This window comes from Leptodactylus fuscus, chromosome 6 (genome assembly GCF_031893055.1).
Source record: "Leptodactylus fuscus isolate aLepFus1 chromosome 6, aLepFus1.hap2, whole genome shotgun sequence".
Taxonomy (NCBI): Eukaryota; Metazoa; Chordata; class Amphibia; order Anura; family Leptodactylidae; genus Leptodactylus; species Leptodactylus fuscus.
The window spans coordinates 26,120,466-26,141,916 of record NC_134270.1 but is presented as its reverse complement, the minus strand read 5'-3'; the positions used below and the strand labels follow the sequence as shown (position 1 = coordinate 26,141,916).

The 21,451-nt window shown below is 43.6% G+C and overlaps 2 protein-coding genes across 2 annotated transcripts in view; both read right to left on the bottom strand.

Annotated features, from left to right (window-relative positions):
- The window catches only part of SKI (SKI proto-oncogene), a 307,129-nt gene extending 306,288 nt beyond the window's left edge, over nt 1-841 (bottom strand). Inside the window, exon 1 of the mRNA XM_075279626.1 lies at nt 832-841. The gene's annotated coding sequence lies outside the window, so the exon portion shown is untranslated. The remainder of the gene's footprint in view (nt 1-831) is intronic.
- Nucleotides 1-21,451, bottom strand: part of PRKCZ (protein kinase C zeta) — a 168,059-nt gene that overhangs the window by 115,537 nt on the left and 31,071 nt on the right. Inside the window, exons 4-5 of the mRNA XM_075279628.1 lie at nt 8,092-8,181; nt 3,649-3,699 (exon numbers count right to left, since the gene is read on the bottom strand). Coding sequence (XP_075135729.1) covers nt 3,649-3,699; nt 8,092-8,181 — 141 coding nt within the window. The remainder of the gene's footprint in view (nt 1-3,648; nt 3,700-8,091; nt 8,182-21,451) is intronic.

Sequence of the window (21,451 nt, the reverse complement as noted above, 5' to 3'; positions counted from 1 at the left end):
TTTGTTTTAAATTAAGGAAAAATTCTGGCAAACTTAGCTTAGTGATCTCTGAGCAATTTTTTTTTTTTTTTTTTTTTTTACAACCTGTATCTTTCTTTTTTTCCCTCACTATGGGACCTGACTATGCAATATTCCATAATATATTGTAATACACACTTATGTATTGCAATGTAATATTTCATCTAAAAAGTGACATGATCCTCATTGGTCCCTCTCTCTGGCCAGGACGGAAGATCAGCTAAATCTTCATTAGGCACCGACTGTCATGGGAATCCTTCTGTGCCCAGCAATAATGGTGTTTAGTGGTAGAATACAGATTGTCTATTATAGAAAAAGAAACCACAGAGGTCCAGTACACACACAGGGCGAGTTTACTATTGTGGTTATGGCTCACCCCTGGCATAATATATGGCAAAATGTGGCATATATTAGCGATTCTAGTTTGAGATAAAATTTTCAGGTAGGTATGGCTTTTGGGATACGAAGGTGTTACGTAAAATGCAACAACGTGCACCAAAGGCATAAAATTCTGGCCAATAAATAGGTAATAAGAACAGACTAAATAGTCTACAGATACAACAGATTTATTGCATCAATTTATTGCATTTATTACAACCAGCATCAGTCACTGTGTTAAAACTGCTGTATTGTCAGCCTGCCCATTTAAGGATAGGTTCACACCTCCGCCTGCTCAACGTTCAGGGATTCCATTCCCAAATCCGCTTGACAAATTCAGGTGGGAAAACTGGGTGGCTCCCATTATAGTCTATTGGGTCCGTGGTTTCTGCAGGTAACTGCTTTTTAAGCAGATTAGGTTTCTGTTTCACGGACTCTCTCCAAGCGGACCCGAGGAATGGAAAGCCAAATACTAGTGAACCTAGCATAAGTTTAAGAAAGCCTGTCAGTGCTGGAAAAATTCAGTACCACATGGGCCCTACCCATCAACCAGAAGAAGACCAAAGTCATGGTATTTCAGAAGAAGGACCACAATAAAGCCCCCACCCCACAATTCACACTTAACGGCTCCACACTGGAGAAAACCAACAGCTACACCTACCTGGGGCTGGAGCTCAACCAATCAGGAAGCTTCAAAGCAGCAATAGAAACCCTGAAAGGAAAAGCCTGCAGAACCTTCTACGCCATCAGAAGACAACTGTACCACCTCAAACCACCGGTGAGGGTCTGGCTGAAGATATTTGACGCAGTCATCGCTCCCATCCTTCTCTAGGGCAGTGAGGTTTGGGGCCCAGCCACCTACCCAGACCAGTCAAAGTGGGATTCCAGCCCAATAGAGACCTTCCACCTGGAGTTCTGCAAATACCTGCTCCATGTCCATCGCAGCACCTCCAACATGGCCTGCAGGGCAGAGCTAGGCAGACTCCCCCTATGGCTCACCATGCAGAAGAGGGCGCTATCATTCTGGACTCACATACAGGGCAGCAGTCCTGGCTCTTACCACCACCAAGCCTGGCTGAGCCACAGAGCCCAGAGAAAACCTGATACCCTCCAACCAAGCATCAGCCATCTGCCAAGCCAAAACCCCCAACATGCCCTGAACAAGGCTCAAATAAAAGGAGTCATTGAGAGAGACAAAGAGCGGTACATCGAGGAATGGAGAAGTGCAATAAATAACTCCAAGTAACTCACTGTGTACCAGTCACTGCAAAGGGACTACACCATGGCCACCTACCTGGAGAGAATACCCCACCCCAAACACAGACAGACCCTGAGCCGGATCAGACTGAGCGCCGACAACCTGGAGATGGAGACGGGGCGACACAGGCAGACGTACAAGCCACGGGAGAACAGACTGTGCCAGCACTGTGACCAGGGGGCCCTAGAAGACGAGGCCCATTTCCTGCTACACGGCACCAAATACTCAGCTGTGAGGGCCGTCTACCTCCAAAGACTCTCTGCCCACATCCCAGACTTCATATCTGCAGATGAGAAGAGGAAACTCTACATCCTACTGGGAGAAGAGGAGACCACTGTGGAGATCGCTGCCCAATACGTGTCCAGCTGTCACCAAACGAGGAAGATGAGACCCCGCGGACTGTTATACCCCAAATCACTCCCCCATATAGCGGCCACCAACTAAGAGGAAGACGAGACTCCATGGACTGTTATACCCCAAATCACCCCCCCCCCATACTTTCCCCCTCGACTCCAAATCCCCCCCACACACACACACTTTACTAGCTTTGGCAATGCCAAATATCTATTCGGACGTGCCAATAAAGCCTATTTGATTTGATTTGGTTTACAGTCTTAGTAAATGTGGACCATCATTCTCACAGTTGGCGGTATTTATCATAGCACATTTTATCGCAAGTATTTTATAGCAGTTCTCCTGTGTGATATTTTTGTTGTATTAGGGGCCTATCACATAGTGGACAATGAAGAGGAATTGCTATTAATTTTCCGGCTCCCAGTTGAGTATCGGCATTCAGTAACTGTTTTCTGCCATGGATTAGGACTAGATGAACTCGCGGCAGAATCAGTGCTGAAAAAAAAATATGAAAAAAGCGCCTCCCATTGATTTCAATGTGTTCCACGCGGAAAACAGAACCCATTGAAGTCAATGGGCGGTTTTGTGGGCTTTTTTTTTTTCAGTGCCAATTCTACCGCGAGTTATCGTGCCAGAATCAACGCCAACTTCCTCCGTGTGACTGCCCCCTTAGGGGTGTCAAGGAGATGATCATAGACCTGTACAAGGCTGGAATGGGCTACAAAACGATAAATAAGACGCTGGGTGAGAAGGAGACAACTGTTGGGGCAATAGTAAGAAAATGGAAGAAATTCTAAATGATTGTCAATCGACATCGATCTGGGGCTCTATGCAAAATCTCACCTCGTGGGGTGTCCTTGATCAAGAAGAAGGTGAGAGATCAGCCTAAGACTACATGGGGGGAACTTGTTAATGATCTCAAGTCACCATGAAAACCATTGGTAACACATTACACCGTAATGGATTAAAATCCTACAGTGCCCGCAAGGTCCCCCCTGCTCAAGAAGACACATGTGCAGGCCCATCTGAAGTCTGCCAATGAACACCTGGATGTTTCTGAGAGTGATTGGGAGAAGGGGCTGGGGTCAGAGGAGACAAAAATTTAGCTCATTAGCATTAACTCAACTCTCCGTGTTTGGAGGAAGAGAAATGCTGCCTATACCCCAAAGAACACCGTCCCCACTGCCAAGCATGGAGGTGGAAACATTACGTTTTGGGGATGTTTCTCTGCTAAAGGCACAGGACTACTTCACTGTATCAATGGCAGAATGGATGGAGCCATGTACCAACCTCCTTCTCTTCGCCAGGACATTAAAAATGGGTTATGGCCGGGTCTTCCAGTAGGAAAATGACCCAAAACATACATTTCTTGCAGGGGACATAAAAATGTGATGAGAACAGAGGTTAAAGTGTATGTCCCAATTTATAACAACCTTTCCATAAATGAATAGTACAGGTGAATATAACAAAGTTTATAATACATCTTATTAAAGAAATCAGTTTCCTTCTCCACTTATAAGACTAAGCTACCTTTTCCATGTAAATCTACAGAGGATAGGGGGGTTTTTTTTGTATGGAGAAAAGCTCATTTACACAATACTGAAGTCAGTAAGGGCATTTCCCACTTAAACATTACTTACTGTCTTCTCCTGGACAAGGCAGGCCCGGCTTTTCTGGTATGCTTGGAAATACTAAAAAACAAAAAAATATATATACATATATGTCAGCCTTACAGAATCCAGAATATACAATACACAATTAGAGGCTTACGGTATAGCATGGCAGTGGCATTTATAACAAAGGCCTCTTTCAGCAGGATAATGTAACACATTGTAAAGATTCTTCGGATCTCAATCCGACAGATCAATGTGCTAAAGGGAAAAAAAAAAAAAAAAGTCATGGGGCCACACCTCAAAATAGAGGTGATGGGATCACTCATAGCAGCTTTAGGGACACAAAAGTGACCAACAGTATTAGGCAGGTGGTCCCGATGCGGAGCCATTTCTTGAGGTCCATAGTAATATATTTGTATTATTATGGTTATATTGTTATAATAATAGCAACATAACATTTACATTCATTATATGACCACCACTTATATAGCACCATTAACTTCATGTACATTTGTGAAGGGGATTAGCTACATAGTACAAATACAACGAGTACAACAAACACAAAACTAACACAATGGATAACCTGATACTAAAAGAAAATAGGCCCCTATCCACAGGTATACAATTTATTCGGGAAAGTAGGTTTATACTATAAGTGAGGGTAACAGCTGCTCATATAGTGGCATAGTGGCAGCAGCTTTACTGAGTGTTTTATACTCAAGAGTTTCAGGTTGCATTGGAAGGTAGCGATTGTGGGTGACGAACTTCTGTATGGTGGCGGCGAGTCCCAGACTATGGGGGATGCACGGGGGAGATGTATTAGAGGTGTTTATGTGAAGAGAGTTTAAGAGCAGAGCAAAAAACGGGACTGTGAGAATCAAAAATTATATATAAGTGCTAGTGGGAGATCAGGTCAGAGATGTATGGAAGGGACAGGTTCTGGAGGTCTTTGTATGTCGTAACTAATATATTCAATTTATTGGGCAATGGATAGCCATTGAAGGGATTGGCAAATGGGAGAGGCTGAAGAATACTGAGAGGAGAGATGGATTACCCGCTTGTCTGGGCTTATTTATTTTTATGATCTATTCTTAGGATAGGTTATACATATATGATCATTAGGGGTTGACATATGGCCCTAGGAGCGATCATATGTACTGGGCCCAGGCAGTACACAATATGGGGTCCTTAGATGAAATATTTAGGACCTCCTGTTGGTATGCAATAAAAATAATAAAATAAAAAAAAGCAACACAATCCCTTTAAGGATGGATTAGAGGGAAGCAAGATATTTTTATTTTTTTTTTGGTGGGGGGGGGGGCACAGAGAAGGATTTTGAATTAGTATAGGCGAGATATGATCAGGGTAAGGACCAGATTTTTATTTTTTTTTGTAAATTATGGGGTGAGAAGGGAGCAGATACAAAAGATTTTTTTGAGGTTTAGGTTTCAAGAGGTAGTTAGTTAAAGGGATCCTATCACTGAATCCACTTTTTTTCCTCAATAACACATAGGAATAGCCTTAAGAAAGGCTATTCTTTTCCTACCTTTACATGTCTTCTCCGTGCTGCAGTTTGGTAGAAATCCGGGTTTTCTTCAGTATGCAAATGAGTTCTCTCGCAGCACTGGGGGCGGTCCACAGCACTCAAACAGCACTGGGGCCGTCCCCAATGATGCGAGAGAACTCTCCAGCGCTGCCTCCATCTTTGTCTGGAACGGCCTCTCCCTCTGTCTTCTTCCATCCTGCGTTTCAATCTCCTAGGCCTCGGGTCTCAGGCAGAGCCGAATGCGCATGCTTGGGCCACAAGAAAATGGCCGTTTACACCAGCTTACTGTGTAAGCGGCCATTTTCTTGTGGCCTGGGCAGTCGGCTCTTCCCGAGGCCCAGAAGATTGAAACCCAGGACGGAAGATGACACAGGGAGAGAGCATTCCAGAAGAAGATGGAGGCGGCGCTGGAGAGTTCTCTCGCAGCATTGGGCACGCCCCTACTGCTGTTTGAGCGCTGGTAACCGCCCCCGGGGCTGGAAGAGAACTCATTTGCATACTGAAGAAAACCCAGATTTATACCGAATGACAGCACGGAGAAGATATCTAAAGGTAGGAGAAGAACAGCCTTTCTTAATGCTATTCCTACGTGTTAGTCAGAAAAAAAGGGTATCCAATGATAGGATCCCTTTAAGAGTTTGTATGTGTGCCTTGAAAGACAGGGAAGATCCAAAGATTACCCCGAGGCATTGGACTTTTGAGACTGGTAAGAGTGGAGCCAACTGTGACCGACAGGTCAGGTAAGGGGACAAAGCAAGAAGGGGGGGAAAGATGATGAACTTTATCCAGGTTGAATTTTAAGAAGTGTGAAGACAAAAGAAGAGTCTACAGCTGAACGTCTGGGCCAAGTGTCGTCAGTGTTACTAAAAGCGGTGAGATTTTATGAGCCGTCTTAGGCCCAAGCTACAGATGGAGAAGAGTAGTTGCACCTCCTTTAGTGACCGATATGTTCAGGCATCCTACAACACTACTGATAAATCGCCTCCATTGTGTACATTTCTTTGTGTTGCACACTGAAAGGAGCAAAACCGTGGAGAGGAGACTTGTCTGCAGAACATGAACAGTAGTAATTACATATGCAGCAGATGTTGAACAATGCCAAAAGCAAAGAATAAATCGTCTCTCTGCAAATAACATAAAAGATGTGTGGCAGAAAAACAGGCTCCGAGCTCGCCCGTGTGTTGTAAGGATAATGAATTGTTCCTACACTAAAAAAAAACCAAAACATTTTTTAAAATCTTTCCCAATATACTCCTGGTCAAAACAATGAACACGCTATAGTCACCTCTCAGCTTCTTGTTTGTGGCACATTAGCCTATGGGAGGGGAGAAACTATTCAAGGTGGATGGTGACCATGGCAGCCATTTTTAACTCGGCCAATTTAGATCCAACTTTAGTTTTTTTCTCCAATGGGAAGAGGGTCATGTGACACATTAAACTTGTTGAAAATGTCACAAGAAAAACAATGGTGTGCTTGGTTTTAACGTAACTTTATTCTTTCATGAGTTTTAACAATTTTCTCTTGGCTCACAGCCATTGACATGTCGCAGAGGTTGACACGTGAGGAGCGGATAGAAATTGTGTTGATGTCTGGTGAACACAGTACCCAGGTCATTGCATCAGATTTCAATGCAAGACACCCTACGAGACCACCCATCTCCCATGCAACTCACATGGAGCAAGAGATTTTGGCGCTAAATCCACGTCCTAATCCGCCTCCTCACAATAGAGGTCAATGTAGACTGCTAGCTTACTTTTTTTTCGTGAGCAGCATGTTCCTGCTCACGAAAAAAAAAAAAAAAAAAAAAAGTGAGCTGCCCCTTCTTCAGGCGGACTCCGCGACTGATTCAGCCCCGACATAGCACCCATTCACTTGGGCCTAATCCGGAGCGGGAAGCCTCGACTGTCCGAAGCCGTGACAGTCGTGGCAGGCGCATTTTGGCCCTATTCTGATGCAGCTTCTCTCTCCATTCCGCGCCCCATGTGAACGGGGCCTGACAAACTCCAGAAGCTGCAGCATCTCAAAGAGCATGACCCAGATCGGCACACTCAATTTGCAGAATGGGCAAAACAAAAATTGGAAAAGGACCCTCAGTTTACACAGAACATAATGTTCAGTGATGAGGTAAAAAATTTGTCACTGGTGAAGTTAAACAAAACCAGTGCTATTGGTGTGACACTAACCCACACTGTATAGATCCCTCCAAGACTGTTGGATCACATAAATTGATGGACAGACCCCTTTAAAGTGCATAAGAAGGGAGTCATTTAGTTCCCTGGCTGCCATAGGATCACTATCACTATTGTGTGTAGACTAAATTTACAAGATTTATTAAAAGTATAGAGTCTGGTCCAGGGATCACAGGATAACGTCTTCTGAAACCAAGAACAAAAATGTGGACACTGACTATGACAGACTCAGACTTGAATGAGACCAAGGTGCAAAAAGTGGTACTCCCAGTAGTGTTACTACCTTTTTAAAATGGTTGACCGTATTTAGCGGACCCAGAGATATGTCCTGTATATGAAACCCCCAAAACAAATGGAAGATCGAGAGTCACATGATGCAAATGACATGTCCAGCACCATGTTTAGTCCCATTTATTTGGGATGAATTACACAGGGCACATCTATGGGCTACACCATTGTACTGTGCAAAGACAGACATTGCGCAATGAAACAAAAAAAGATCTTATGTCATGGTCGGTGCGGTGAGCAATATACTGGAATTCATCCCTTGTTGCAACTATGAACGAGAGAAAAATAAAGTCAAGCAAGGACAGTTTTTCAATCACACCATGAATGTAGATTGCCTTTCAAGGACAGCAGAGGAAACTGCAACATAAAGCTGCCCTACATAGCCGCCAAGTATTCTGGACAAAATGTCATCTATGTAGCAAACTAGAAAAGAGACAATGGTTTACCGTGAATGCTGAGTCCCTCCTCCTTATATATAGAATATAATCGGAACGCTTCTTCCAGTTCCATTTGGGAAGATATAGTACAGGGGTCACCTGGGATGAAAAGAAAACACATGGAAAAATTAAAAACTATATTAAAAAAATAAATAAAAAATTAACACAATTTCTAAATATATTGTATAGGGATCCTATCATTAAAACTCAATTTTTTGTCCCCAACACGTAGGAATAGCTTTAAGAAAGGCTATTCTTCTCCTACCTTTAGATGTCTTCTCCGCGCCACCGTTCGATATAAATCCAGGTTTTCGTCGGTATGCAAATGAGTTCTCTCGCAGCACTGGGGGCGGGCCCCAATGCTGCAAGAGAAATCTTCAGCACCGCCTCCATCTTCTTCAGGAACGGGCTCTCTTCGCGTCTTCTTCCAGGGGTTGGCTTCAAACTTCTAGGCCTAGGGCAAAGCCGAATGTGCATGCCCGCCGGCCACAAGAAAATGGCCACTTACACAGTATTGTAAGCGGCCACTTTCTTGTGGCTGGCAGGCATGCGAAATTGGCTGCCAGAGGCCTAGAAGTTTGAAGCTAGAAGAAGACCCGAAGCGAGCCTGTTCCTGAAGAAGATGGAGGCAGCCCTGGAGAGTTCTCTTGCAGCATTGGGGCCCGCCCCCAGTGCTGCGAGAGAACTCATTTGCATATCTACGAAAAATCACGATTTATACTGAACGGCGGCGCTGAGAAGACATCTAAAAGGTAGGAGACAAATAGCCTTTCATACCTTTTCTTAATTCCTATGTGTTAGGGACAAAAAAAAAAAAAAAAGTTTTAATGATAGGACCCCTTTAAACGGATTGTATAAAACGTGTAACCTTTCATGAATAAAATCCCCACTATCTGTCACAGGAAGTAGGCAGGGTTTTAATGGGCACACAGGGTTTTACCCTTGCAATTATATTTAATTAAAACTGTCGAAAATATTGGAATCGCCCGCTTCAGATAATATAGCCGCTTTAGCAGCTGCATTGACAGGTCTCAGCTGTCCATAAATTCTCATGAGGAGCAGAGTTCATCTCCGTCTACACCTCTTCCTCACTTCTAAGAATAACATCGTAGTAAATGACACATCATCTCCATAATAAAATGTAATTATTAGTTACACTCCCATTACCATCGGAAGCAGCATGTTTATAACCTTTAGGGCGATGACAAAGTGATCAGCAGCCTTTATTCTAAAAGAATTGTCTTGTCCAATGAACAATTGTTACCACGCTGAGTATTACTACCAAAGTCTATTCAGTCCCGGACACTCAGACTTGGGATGCTCTTTTATAAATTTATTAAATGATGCATAAAATATATAGATTTACTGTATATTGTGGGTAGAGGCGACTGTTCTGTGATTTCGGCAATGTTGCAAAGAAGAGCGGTCTGGAGGTAGAGGATAGAGGAATTGTGCACCTGTACGAAACTTGATGCTCTTGAGCTCCAATGCAAAATATGCAAGGGGTCCTCCATGTGCCACATGCTATCTATGATCTTGGTTGTGATCAGTTTGCAGACATGTATGCAGGCTGTGAGGAGAATCAGCCCCTCCCCTCTCCATTTACCGTGTGAAGAGAGAAAAGAACAGTCCCCCCCCCCCCCCATTCATTAAATGAGCACATGCTCGCACTGGCCCAACAGCAAATCCCCCACTGGCCCAGTGTCATTTGGGGGTACTACCTGATCATAATAGGGTTCCAATAAAGGCCCCTATTAACTTACCCATCCCCTCTCCCTGTGGTCTTCCCCTTCAGCCTCCGGGGAGCCCCCATGCACATCATCACAACATGATGTGCAGTGCACAGGGCCCATTGGAGGCTGAAGAGGGAAGAGGAGGCTGCGAACAGTCATCTGTAAGTGAAGCAGCCATTTCTCCCTGGAACTGCGATCCAGTTGACTTCCCCGACCTTGTCCTGCTTCTGAGTCATAACAGAGTGCCTGGACCGATGGAGCAGGACGAGGAGCAGACAGGTAAGTAATGACCTAATACAGCGATGTGAAACCAATGAAAGACTGTAAAAGAGTTTGTCCATAAATTGGTGCAACCACTTCCTGGCTGTGGGCAATGAACCCTTAGAATTAATTCCACTGGTGGACCCTTGACTTCCCAGTCTGACACTGGATAAGGAAGATGAAATCACAGTATTTAAGGACGAACTTCCCTAGTAACAAGGAGGTGAACTACAAATTAGCTAGAAGGGAGACACCTAGCGGCAGAAACAAAGGTGTTTCAGGCCAGAAGCAGCCCCATTTTTAATTTAAGCGCATTGCAAATTGGTCCGGAATTACAAGTTCTATGAAATGAGACAAAGGTCTTATTTAATCATTTAATTCTGGAAAACACCTTCAGCCACGCTGAAGATTTTATAAATGTAAAACCAGATGGAATATCTGCAGTGGATCCCAAACGCGTGAGAATTAGGGTTGAGCAATCGTGTTCGGAAAAGATCAGATTCCAATCGGCGATCGAGAAAATTTCACGATCGCGATCGGAATTCCGAACACAATCTTTTTAGGTGGGATCGAGATCGGTAGTATTTCCCACAATGCTTTGCTTAGCCTTCACACTGAGTATATAGTGTATACTCAGTGTGAAGGCTCCGCTGTGGTTCCATAGGAATGAATGGAAGCAGCCGGCACACAGCCTTAACCCCCTGCACGACGGCTACCTCCATTCATTGTAATGGGAGACTAAAGTAACATCTGTAGTAGCTACTTACCTCCAGAGATGGCTGCTCCGGTCCCGGTGTTCTTCGCCTCGCTGCCGCTCCACACTGCTCTTCTCGCCTCACTGCCCCCGCCTCCCAGGTTAGTGTTTAAAGAGCTAGGAAGGCGGGGCTTGTGGCTTAGGAGAGTGTGGGCGGGTACAGGGTGGGGAGACGTGACGTCTCCCCTCCCAGTACCCGCCCACACTCTCCTAACCCGCGAGGCAAGGGGCAGCGAGGAGAGAAGAGCAGCGTGGAGCGGCAGCGAGGCGAAGAACAACACCGGGCACCGGAGCAGCCATGTCTGCAGGTAAGTGGACACCAGGGGGGACTAAGTAGCCAGAGGATTTTAAAAAAAAAAATCCTCTGGCTACTTAGTGATTCACTACACAGCGTGGATTCTAACAATTAAAGCGTTCAATTCTTAGATTCCATGCTGTATAGTGAATAGGATTGCTTTTAAAATCAGATCTCCGATTCATAAAAAAAATCCCATTGACTTGCATTGGGATCGGAATTGGGATTGAGATCGGGTTCGAATGAAAAATGATCGGAAATCGGATTTTAAAAATCGATCCTGAAAAGTCAAGATCGTCTCAACCCTATTGAGCATACCTGAATGTAAAGAATGATAAAAGGTCATTACAAAAGTAATAAACTATTGTTACACACTAAGCTCCTTATGTAACCATTTATGATGCTCATTAGATACAATGAGACCAAGTCTGTATTGATTAACCAGAAATATAGCGAGACCTTGACCCCAGTAAATAACGGCGTGAACTCACACAAGATTCTTCAACAGGTAACGGCCTGATATGGAAAGGAATTGGCATTGGATTTGGCAATATGGATGTAACTTCCCCTCTAAGGCAAGACTTCAAAAGACACAAACTCAGATATGGCCCCTTTATCTTTGTCTTTCAGCCAAAATAGTAGTATAAATGTTATGTGCTTGTGTTATTTTTCAGCCCCACAGATTGGATAATTGAATCATTTACTTGCATTACTTCACTGTAGCCAAATCCAGCACAGATGTACTTGAACATTTTAGCATCTGTTTCTTTGTAGAAAATGAGCAAGGAAGGAAAAAAAAATACGTTTGTGCTCCTGGAAAGCTCCTTTCTTTGAACTTTTTTTCTTTTTTTTTTGCACACAGTCGACAATGGCTCAGCACAGAACAGACCAACAGCCGAGAATATAATATTCGGTTTTATTTAATGGCACAAGGTTAAAATCCTAACAGGATAATATGACAAAGGGCACGTTTCAGGCACAGCATAGCATAGCTGGGTTACACTAAAACGGGCCATGAACATTGGATGACTATTGGCCATTTTTGGCAGGGCCAGACATCCATATAAAGGCATGGGTCGCCAAACTTGTGTTCATTGAGAGTCACATTCAAATAGTGGTCAAGAGTCAATATTGTCAGCATTGATGTCAGACTAGGCTCTGCCTGTGGGTTGTTGGCGTCGATGATCAGTCTATATTCAGCAAATTGCTGCTATCGATGGTTCGCCTGCTCCGGCATTTCGGCAGCTCTCAAGCTGTCCTGCTGCTGAACTTGTTCCTCGCGCTGCGCCTGTGATTGTTCCGGTATCTCAGCAACTCGCTGGGACGCCATATAATGAGCGTGTTGTTGGCGTTGATGATCCGCCTGCTCCGGCATTTCGGCAGCTCTCAAGCTGGCCTGCTGCTGAACTCGTTCCTCGCATTTTGCCCGTGATTGTTCCAGCATCTCAGTAGCTCGCTGGGACTCCATATCATGAGTGTGTTGTTGGCGTCGATGATCCCTCTCAGGTCTGCTTGAGGAGAACTCTGTGACTGCTGGCTACAGTCATAGCTCTCGTTGTTTGCGACAAATTAGATTTTCTTTTTCCAGGCATGTTGAAAATTGGTAAACTGCCAATTTGGATGAAAGGCGGTTGCCCATGTCAGTTTGTCAGCACTGCCTAAGCAGATCAGATAATATGCAGATCATAGACAATAGACCTTTTTTGGTGGATTTAGCCAACCATCTACTGTGTACGTTGTCCTCCAAGCACCCCCCTTGGAATTGGGCTACATAGTTGTGAGGCCGATGGCCAGTTCATCTGTATGTATCCTATACACAAATTTTTCACAGAAAACACAACAACGAGCTAAGTTTCACAGAGACAGAATGGTCACCTAACTGGTCAAGACGGCACATCATTGCTGAAGTCACATAAACAGAACATGGCTGGGCCATAAAAGCTAGACATAGGAGAGATAGAGAATTGACAAGTTCTGAAGGAATGATGTGTATAGCCATGGATAGCTTGTGGATCAGGTAAAACTGGAAGTGTGGCTTTGTTACTGCTCAGAACATAACATTTCCTGCCTGGTTGAGCATTCTCATCCAAGCACTGTCCATGGTAACACAGGTCTCTCCAGTAAAGTTGAAGCTATGCTTTTTCCATTTTGTATTCAAACATAAAACATACATCCCAACAAGCATACAAAGAAATGTAAGTCAGCAGAACCCAACAATCAGCTCTTCTTAGCCAACAACACTAGTTAGGGTCAATATACTTTAAATCTTTGTACCTGGAAGTGTGCACATGGCACCTACACCCCTATATGGCAGACATGACATCCCAACAGCGGAGGCAGCCGCCTGCATACATCAATACAGTCCTCGTTTTTCCAAGATAATTTCCCAAAATGAGCCAACAATGAGCCAGGGTAAGCCCTGTCGGGTCCATATATCCACACTCCATTCACTTCAATACGCTGCCAGAAACTGCAGTCCTAACAGGCCCATAGCAGTAAATGGAGCATTTCATTCATAGGAAGGATATAGGGGACTTTTGGGCCCCCCATACTCCCGATCATTGGTGGATCCAGCAGTTGGATCTCCAGCAATGTGGTACTTAACCACTATCTTGTGGATAGGAGATAAGAGTCTGTAATGGGACAACCCCATTAAATATCCTGGTTCGGACAACAGAAATGTTGGCAAGTATGTACGTTCTCAGGGGAAATACATACATATAGTACCTCTTTATGGAGGAAAAAAAAGGAGTTGCTTTGGAAGTCTGGGTACTTGGCAGGGTGCATAATGCAGACAGGCAACCGGTTCACATCTGCGTTCCGGGAGTCTGCTTGGGCACGCGCCGAATGGAAACCTATGCAAATAAGGGTAAGTTCACACTGCGCTTTTTGGTCAGGGTTTTGAAGCCGTATCCACCTCAAAACCCTGACCAAAAAGACAGCTCCCATTGAAATCAATGGGAGCCGTTTCTTCTAGCTCATGGAAAAAAGAAGCGACATGCACTGGCTTTCAGTTGCAGCTACCCGGTCTCGCCTCCGCCTCAGGTTCCGATCCATAAAACCCCTTGTGAACTTACCCTAAAAAAGTGGTTACCTTAGGAAACCCACAAACCCCATAGACCAGGGATGCCCAATATGTCAATCGCGATCTACTGGTCGATTGCAAAGGAAGTATGGGTCGATCATGTGACATAAAAAAATAGAAGTCAGCCTATCAGACATCCTCACACCTGACCTTTTCTGGCACATGGGTGACCACTCATGTGCGTAAAACCAGTGCAAAACTCTTGCAAGCTACCGAGTTGCCAGGTTAGCCTGGTAGCGACTGTCCGGACTATGCATCCCTGGCTGATTCCATTCAGTGCAAGTCATCAGAGTGCGGTAATGACAAAAATGTACAGAGTTGTATTAACAAAATGGGTTCATTCAGTTATGTAAGGTACACCAGCATACTGTATATTGTACATGTATAAAAAAAAATACTTGTTTTTTCTAAATAAATTTCTGTTTTGCATTTTTGAAGTGGGTAGCAGATCATTTTGACATGGTCATTGTATAAGTAGCTCGCATGCTGAAAAAGTGTGAGCACCCCTGCCATAGACTATAATGGGTCAGTATGGTGTCCACTCTGTTTCCGCACAAAAAATGTAGAGAAAAAAGTGCTGCTTGAAGGACTTTTCTCTCTGCATATTTCATGCGGGTATGGGAACGGAATGGCCCGAATGCAGATGTGAACCTAGCCTAAGCAATATCTGGTCTTTCTTACAAGGAAAGCAACACAACCCTATAATTATATTCACATTACTCGAGAACCATCCCACATTCTTAAGATCTTTTAGAACATTCATCAAACTTAGAAAATACATGACATGGCTTTCATATTTTAGGTGTGAATATTAATATGTAAAAAAAAAGCAACAGGGAACTGCTAAACCCGAACATTAAATATTAATGCTTCCTAACAAGTTGAAAGCAAGCAAAACGCCGCTCAAAGCGACACGTTTGGGTAGGAGAAATACATCGAAAGTAGAATTTAAATATGTGTAAATCTCACTATACCATTTTCATAGACAGGGAGGTAGAGGAATCTGGAAGCAGCTCACAATAGGGCTCGCTGGGTTTTACAGACTATGCAGCCTGATGTTTATTTATGCCCATTGTAAGTCACACAGTTATATATCTACAGTGGCCGGGCCTTCTTTATTGTCTTTGGGTACTCCTTTAAAACACTTGAAGCCTGGTAACTTACAGCTTCCTTGGGAAGGGAAAAAAACTAAAAGAGTGTAAAATACTCCACACATAAATCTACTGAAAATAGGAACTAAAGGGAGTACGCTTACAAAATGTTCAGTCCAGAAATCTCAAGTCACAGGTAAGTCAGTTGTCGTAAACGAAAAACAGATGATATGATGAAATAGAATACATCACCGTTTTCATGTATTTTTTTTACTCTCTTCTCCATACCACAGTTTAGCTTTAAAATGACAAATCTGACATCTTGGGGCTAGTTCACACGGGGAGCAGACAGGCGAATTTGTTTCTTGATTGTGACGCAGGAAGCTGCGTCAGAATAGGGCCAAAATGCGCCTGGTGCGGCTTCCTGCTCCGAAGTAGGCCCAAATGAATGGGCCTAGTCCAGAGGGTGCAGCTGCGAGGTGGACACTGAGGCTGAATCAGCCACGGAATCCACCTGAAGAAAGGGCAGCTCATGTGAGAAACAGGGCCTTTTTTGGTCACCTGTTCAGCAGCTAACTTGTGAGTGACAATGGTTGGCCAAATTCAAAGACTAAGTTGCTATCTTTGAAATTTCATACCACACGAAATGTGTGGTATAAGAAACTCTTTCTTAGTCTGAGCAGTGCACACAAAGAGACCTTTATTACAGAATGTGCAGGTTTTTATATCCACATGCAGGAAGTAAACAAGAGCAAGCTGTGATTGGTTGGTCAAGGTTTCTGCTTCCTGTGACATCTCTCCAGGGTACTACCTCCAGGAAGTGATGTAGCTTCTTGCCATGTGGTTTCTGTGATGTAGTACCTGTGGGTGTGGCTTCTTGCCATGTGATTCTCCACATGATTGAAAGCTACACCTGAGCACCCCCTAGAGGCCATCTTGTTATGTATCCAGTTTCAAATGTAAGTAATTATTCTGCATTTAATTTTAAGGATAACAATGTTTTTGTGATCATATATTTACAACCTTCACACTCACTTCTCTTTTCCGTGAGCGGCAACATGTCGCACACGGAAGTAAACTAGCGATCTACATAGACCTCCATTGTGAGGGGTGGATTATGACATGGATTCAGCACCAAAATCCGCCCCCTCTTGCCCAGTGTGAATGAGCCCTTAGGGTATAGTTCACACATGCGTTGAAGCGCAGAAGAGGTGAATTACCGGCGTGCACAGCGGAGAAGAGCACGCACCTTGCAGAATCATTACAGAGGAAAGGGGGGAGTCTCGCCGGAAGAAACGTGAAGGGCAAGTATAATGGGGTGGATTGGAAGGGAGTAATAGTGACAATCTGTTTCTGAAAATGGGGAAACTGAGTCACTGGATAATCAGAAAATGTCCCTGAGGTGGTCACATGATCGCCCAAGGGATATACCTAATTATCCATTTTTGAGAAATTATATTATTATTCAGAAAGTAGAAAGGGGGGGGGGGTTCGAGTTTCAATTAGTTATCTTGGACAACCCCTTAAGTAATCACAGTCAGTCAGAGAGGTTGAGCAGTAATCTCCTTCAGTATAACTATGTGACAGGAGGCGTCTTCTATCTGCAGTAGCTAGTGTTATGAGCTAGTGCTTCTCTATGACAAATCCTTTTTCAACTGATTCTGATTTAGCATATCAGCTGAACCTAGACATACATTTCCATTGCAACGCCCACTGCACAGGACATGCAAAATTGCATGTCCGTCATTCCAATATAATAAGCTAAAGGTATTCAAGTAGTGTTATTTTCCGTTCAATACAATTTGCTATCCAGCTACTGCATTATTTTGATCAAAAAAACACAATCCCTGCGCATATAACATAGATTTAGAAGTATCCAGTTAATGGGAGTATTAACCACACTGGAATAACTGAGATGTGATAACATTTTATTGAAAAGAGAAATAAGTGAAAGTGTTTCTCATCAGAAATAGATTTCGGTAAAGGTTCAGCAGGAAGAGGCGAGTAACCCCATTATTTAATTGAATCTCATTTGGCGTCGGAAATATTCACTGGAGGACTACATTTTCATCGAGAACTACCCTGAAATCCTCGGAAGCCAATTATAAATTCATTTCGTTGATGAGACTTTGTGCATCTTAAAATTCAGCTCGGTGACTTTACATTTTATTAAAGTTTATGGAAAAGAACGGGAGAGCGCAAGAATAAAAAAAAAAAAAAACATTTAAATATTTGATGCCGCCATGCAGAGCTCTTAATTCAGGGACAGAGGATATTATTTGATGGCGGGCTGGAGATAACAGAGCATTATGCCATGCTATTAATACTTTAAAGCGTTCCGAGTCCTCGCTACTGTGTCTGCTTTTCTGGATAATAGTCTTAAACACCAAAGTCTCTGCCGGAATTTACATCCCTAAGGTGCAAGTTTATATTTTGATTTCTTTCCCTTACAAACCTAATAGAAAATAGGTCTAATTTGAATGTGGGTTTGATCGTACAATTTGAAAGTTTCCGATAACGCCGAGCACAAAACGGATAGACTTTTCCTGTCTCGTGAACACTTAGGCAAGAATCAAAGAAAAAAAATCCTGAAGATTGCTAATGGAAAGTGTAAGTGATGGCAAATACACATTTATCAAAATGGCTCTGGGCAAGTGAAGGTATGGACCAAGAACTGGAGGAGGAAGAGGGAGGTGTAACAAAAATCATTCTCACCTGTCACTGGTGCTCCATTGTCTGTCTGGTATCTTTCTATATGACCAATGAGACCAATCCGTGGCCTCAACAGTTGCTGGAATGGAACCAGGAACATAATGGAGTACCTGCACCAGTTCCTTTACAGCAACTGCTAAGGACGCTGGTCTGAGCTGGCACGTGAGGTGCATGACTTCTAGTGGCGCAGGCGCAGGCACAGCATGAGGTCGAAAGGACAGTAGTAACAGGCAACAGAGTGCAGGGGGCAGGAGGGGTTATATATATATATATATATATATATATATATATATATATATATATATACACACACATATATACACACACACACAGTTTATATGTATATTTTTTGTTTTTAATATTACGCCTCCCCCAGACTCTTGGTAAGTAATTTTTGATTGTGACATTCCATAAACATTATTGGATGGACACATCAAAGCCATTCAGAATCTAATGTGTATGGCCAGCTCAAGAGGCTGCATGCATTGGTTTAAAAAAAAAAAAAAAAAAAAGACCTGCACATGCAAAGATGTATATTGTAGCCTAATGCGCATGATTGGTTATTGCAGGGGTTGTCCCATCTCAAGGATCCGATCTATACTGCCGGATTATGTGGATTTAAGACTTTTCCTAAATACATTGCTTCAGCAAAACTGCTTTGTTTGGCCGCTATCTGAGATTCTTCACTTCATTATTTACTCTGTTTCCATAACCACAGACCTGGGGATGATCTTATCTGTCCACCCAGGACAAGTGACGCAGCTCCCTGCTCTCAGGAGGGAGGGGGAGCTGAGTGCTCGGTGCTTGTATTTCTAAGCTGTTTATCTCCGGCTCTTCCAGTTATCAAGTCGACTAATTGAATTTTGCTGATAAGGGCTGAGACAGGGAGCCTGTTAACTCTGTATGTAACACAGACCTAAACCGTTAGGCGTTTATTGCAAGCTGACTCTTGTTCCTGTAGCATTTAAATTTGGGATTCTCATCACCTATCAAATCCAGCTCTGCTACATCAGCTTCATATTGTGCATCCTCCAGTGATACTGTGCTAATATACACTCACCGGCCACTTTATTAGGTACACCTGTCCAACTGCTCGTTAACACTTAATTTCTAATCAGCCAATCACATGGCGGCAACTCAGTGCATTTAGGCATGTAGACATGGTCAAGACAATCTCCTGCAGTTCAAACCGAGCATCAGTATGGGGAAGAAAGGTGATTGGAGTGCCTTTGAACGTGGCATGGTTGTTGGTGCCAGAAGGGCTGGTCTGAGTATTTCAGAAACTGCTGATCTACTGGGATTTTCACGCACAACCATCTCTAGGGTTTACAGAGAATGGTCCGAAAAAGAAAAAACATCCAGTGAGCGGCAGTTCTGTGGGCGGAAATGCGTTGTTGATGCCAGAGGTCAGAGGAGAATGGCCAGACTGGTTCGAGCTGATAGAAAGGCAACAGTGACTCAAATAGCCACCCGTTACAACCAAGGTAGCCAGAAGAGCATCTCTGAACGCACAGTACGTCGAACTTTGAGGCAGATGGGCTACAGCAGCAGAAGACCACACCGGGTGCCACTCCTTTCAGCTAAGAACAGGAAACTGAGGCTACAATTTGCACAAGCTCATCGAAATTGGACAATTGAAGATTGGAAAAACGTTGCCTGGTCTGATGAGTCTCGATTTCTGCTGCGACATTCGGATGGTAGGGTCAGAATTTGGCGTCAACAACATGAAAGCATGGATCCATCCTGCCTTGTATCAACGGTTCAGGCTGGTGGTGGTGGTGTCATGGTGTGGGGAATATTTTCTTGGCACTCTTTGGGCCCCTTGGTACCAATTGAGCATCGTTGCAACGCCAAAGCCTACCTGAGTATTGTTGCTGACCATGTCCATCCCTTTATGACCACAATGTACCCAACATCTGATGGCTACTTTCAGCAGGATAATGCAATGCCATGTCATAAAGCTGGAATCATCTCAGACTGGTTTCTTGAACATGACAATGAGTTCACTGTACTCCAATGGCCTCCACAGTCACCAGATCTCAATCCAATAGAGCATCTTTGGGATGTGGTGGAACGGGAGATTCGCATCATGGATGTGCAGCCGACAAATCTGCGGCAACTGTGTGATGCCATCATGTGAATATGGACCAAAATCTCTGAGGAATGCTTCCAGCACCTTGTTGAATCTATGCCACGAAGAATTGAGGCAGTTCTGAAGGCAAAAGGGGGTCCAACCCGTTACTAGCATGGTGTACCTAATAAAGTGGCCGGTGAGTGTATTTACAACCATCCCTCATTACTGACTGCAAACATGTACCGCTATGAAGAGAGATAGCACAGCAAGTTAAACCGTGCCCACCAATTTACAGAGAAAACCTGCAAGTTGGTGAGCAGGCGAGTTGGGAAAACCTCTTTAATTGATGCAAAACCATTAAAGTGTGTAAATATATTAGCAGGACTGATTTCTGCATTCTACCATCGTACAAAAAGGCAAATTAGATTAGCTAAAACTATACAAAGCCCAATTAGTATTTAATAACGAAAGGGGTGAGGATTATGCCAAATTAAAGCAAGATTATTTTTATTTATTTACTTATTTTTAACGGCACTGCAGTATGTTAAGTAGAGCCTATTAGACATATAGGCATGGTAGTTTCAGGGGTCACTGAGAAGCCCTTGGCTAACATGACAATCTGAATATAGATAGCCAGGAGCAGGGCCTGAGTTAGTAGACGGACCATAGAGGTGGTCTGTAGCCTATGCAACAAAGGGTCAAACACTGGCAAATAGAACAAGATAGATAAAGCAAAGTATTGAGTAAAACACTTTGGTTAGCTTAACCTTAGGGTTAAATAGAACCCTGGAAACAGAAATATTCCTTTACTTTTTCCACTACCACTGTCAGTTTTGAACCGGATATTAGAGTTAATGGGTCTACCAGTGTCTGTGTGTAACTGCTGCCTTAGAGGTCCAACTCTCAGTCGTTCGAGTCCCTGTGGCACTAGCGTAAACCTTGGTAGAAAGTTCCTGCTTCAGAGGTTGTGGTCCATACTCTATCATAGTACAATGTCTTTAATGCTCTCCTAGGACAAGAGCCAGGCCTGTAGGATAAGATTACGGTACAGCCTACAGTGCAGACTCATAGAGAGGAGAAATAGTATGGAGACAAATAATAAAAAGTAATTCTAAAACTTTATGGTAAACACATATTTTCCACAATGGTCTTATAATCCCTACATGGTGCCTTTACGTAATGTGGTAAGGTCAGTGTAAATGCACCACTTGCTGGCATTTTTGTCATAATAGGAGTTTAAAAACTTGGAAAATAGAGGTTTTGACTTTAACACCACGAAAGGGGCTTGATACTTTGAGCTACTACTAACCACTTCTAACACTTAAAGGGGTATTCCCAAGTCGTTCGCTCACCAGCTTGCCGGC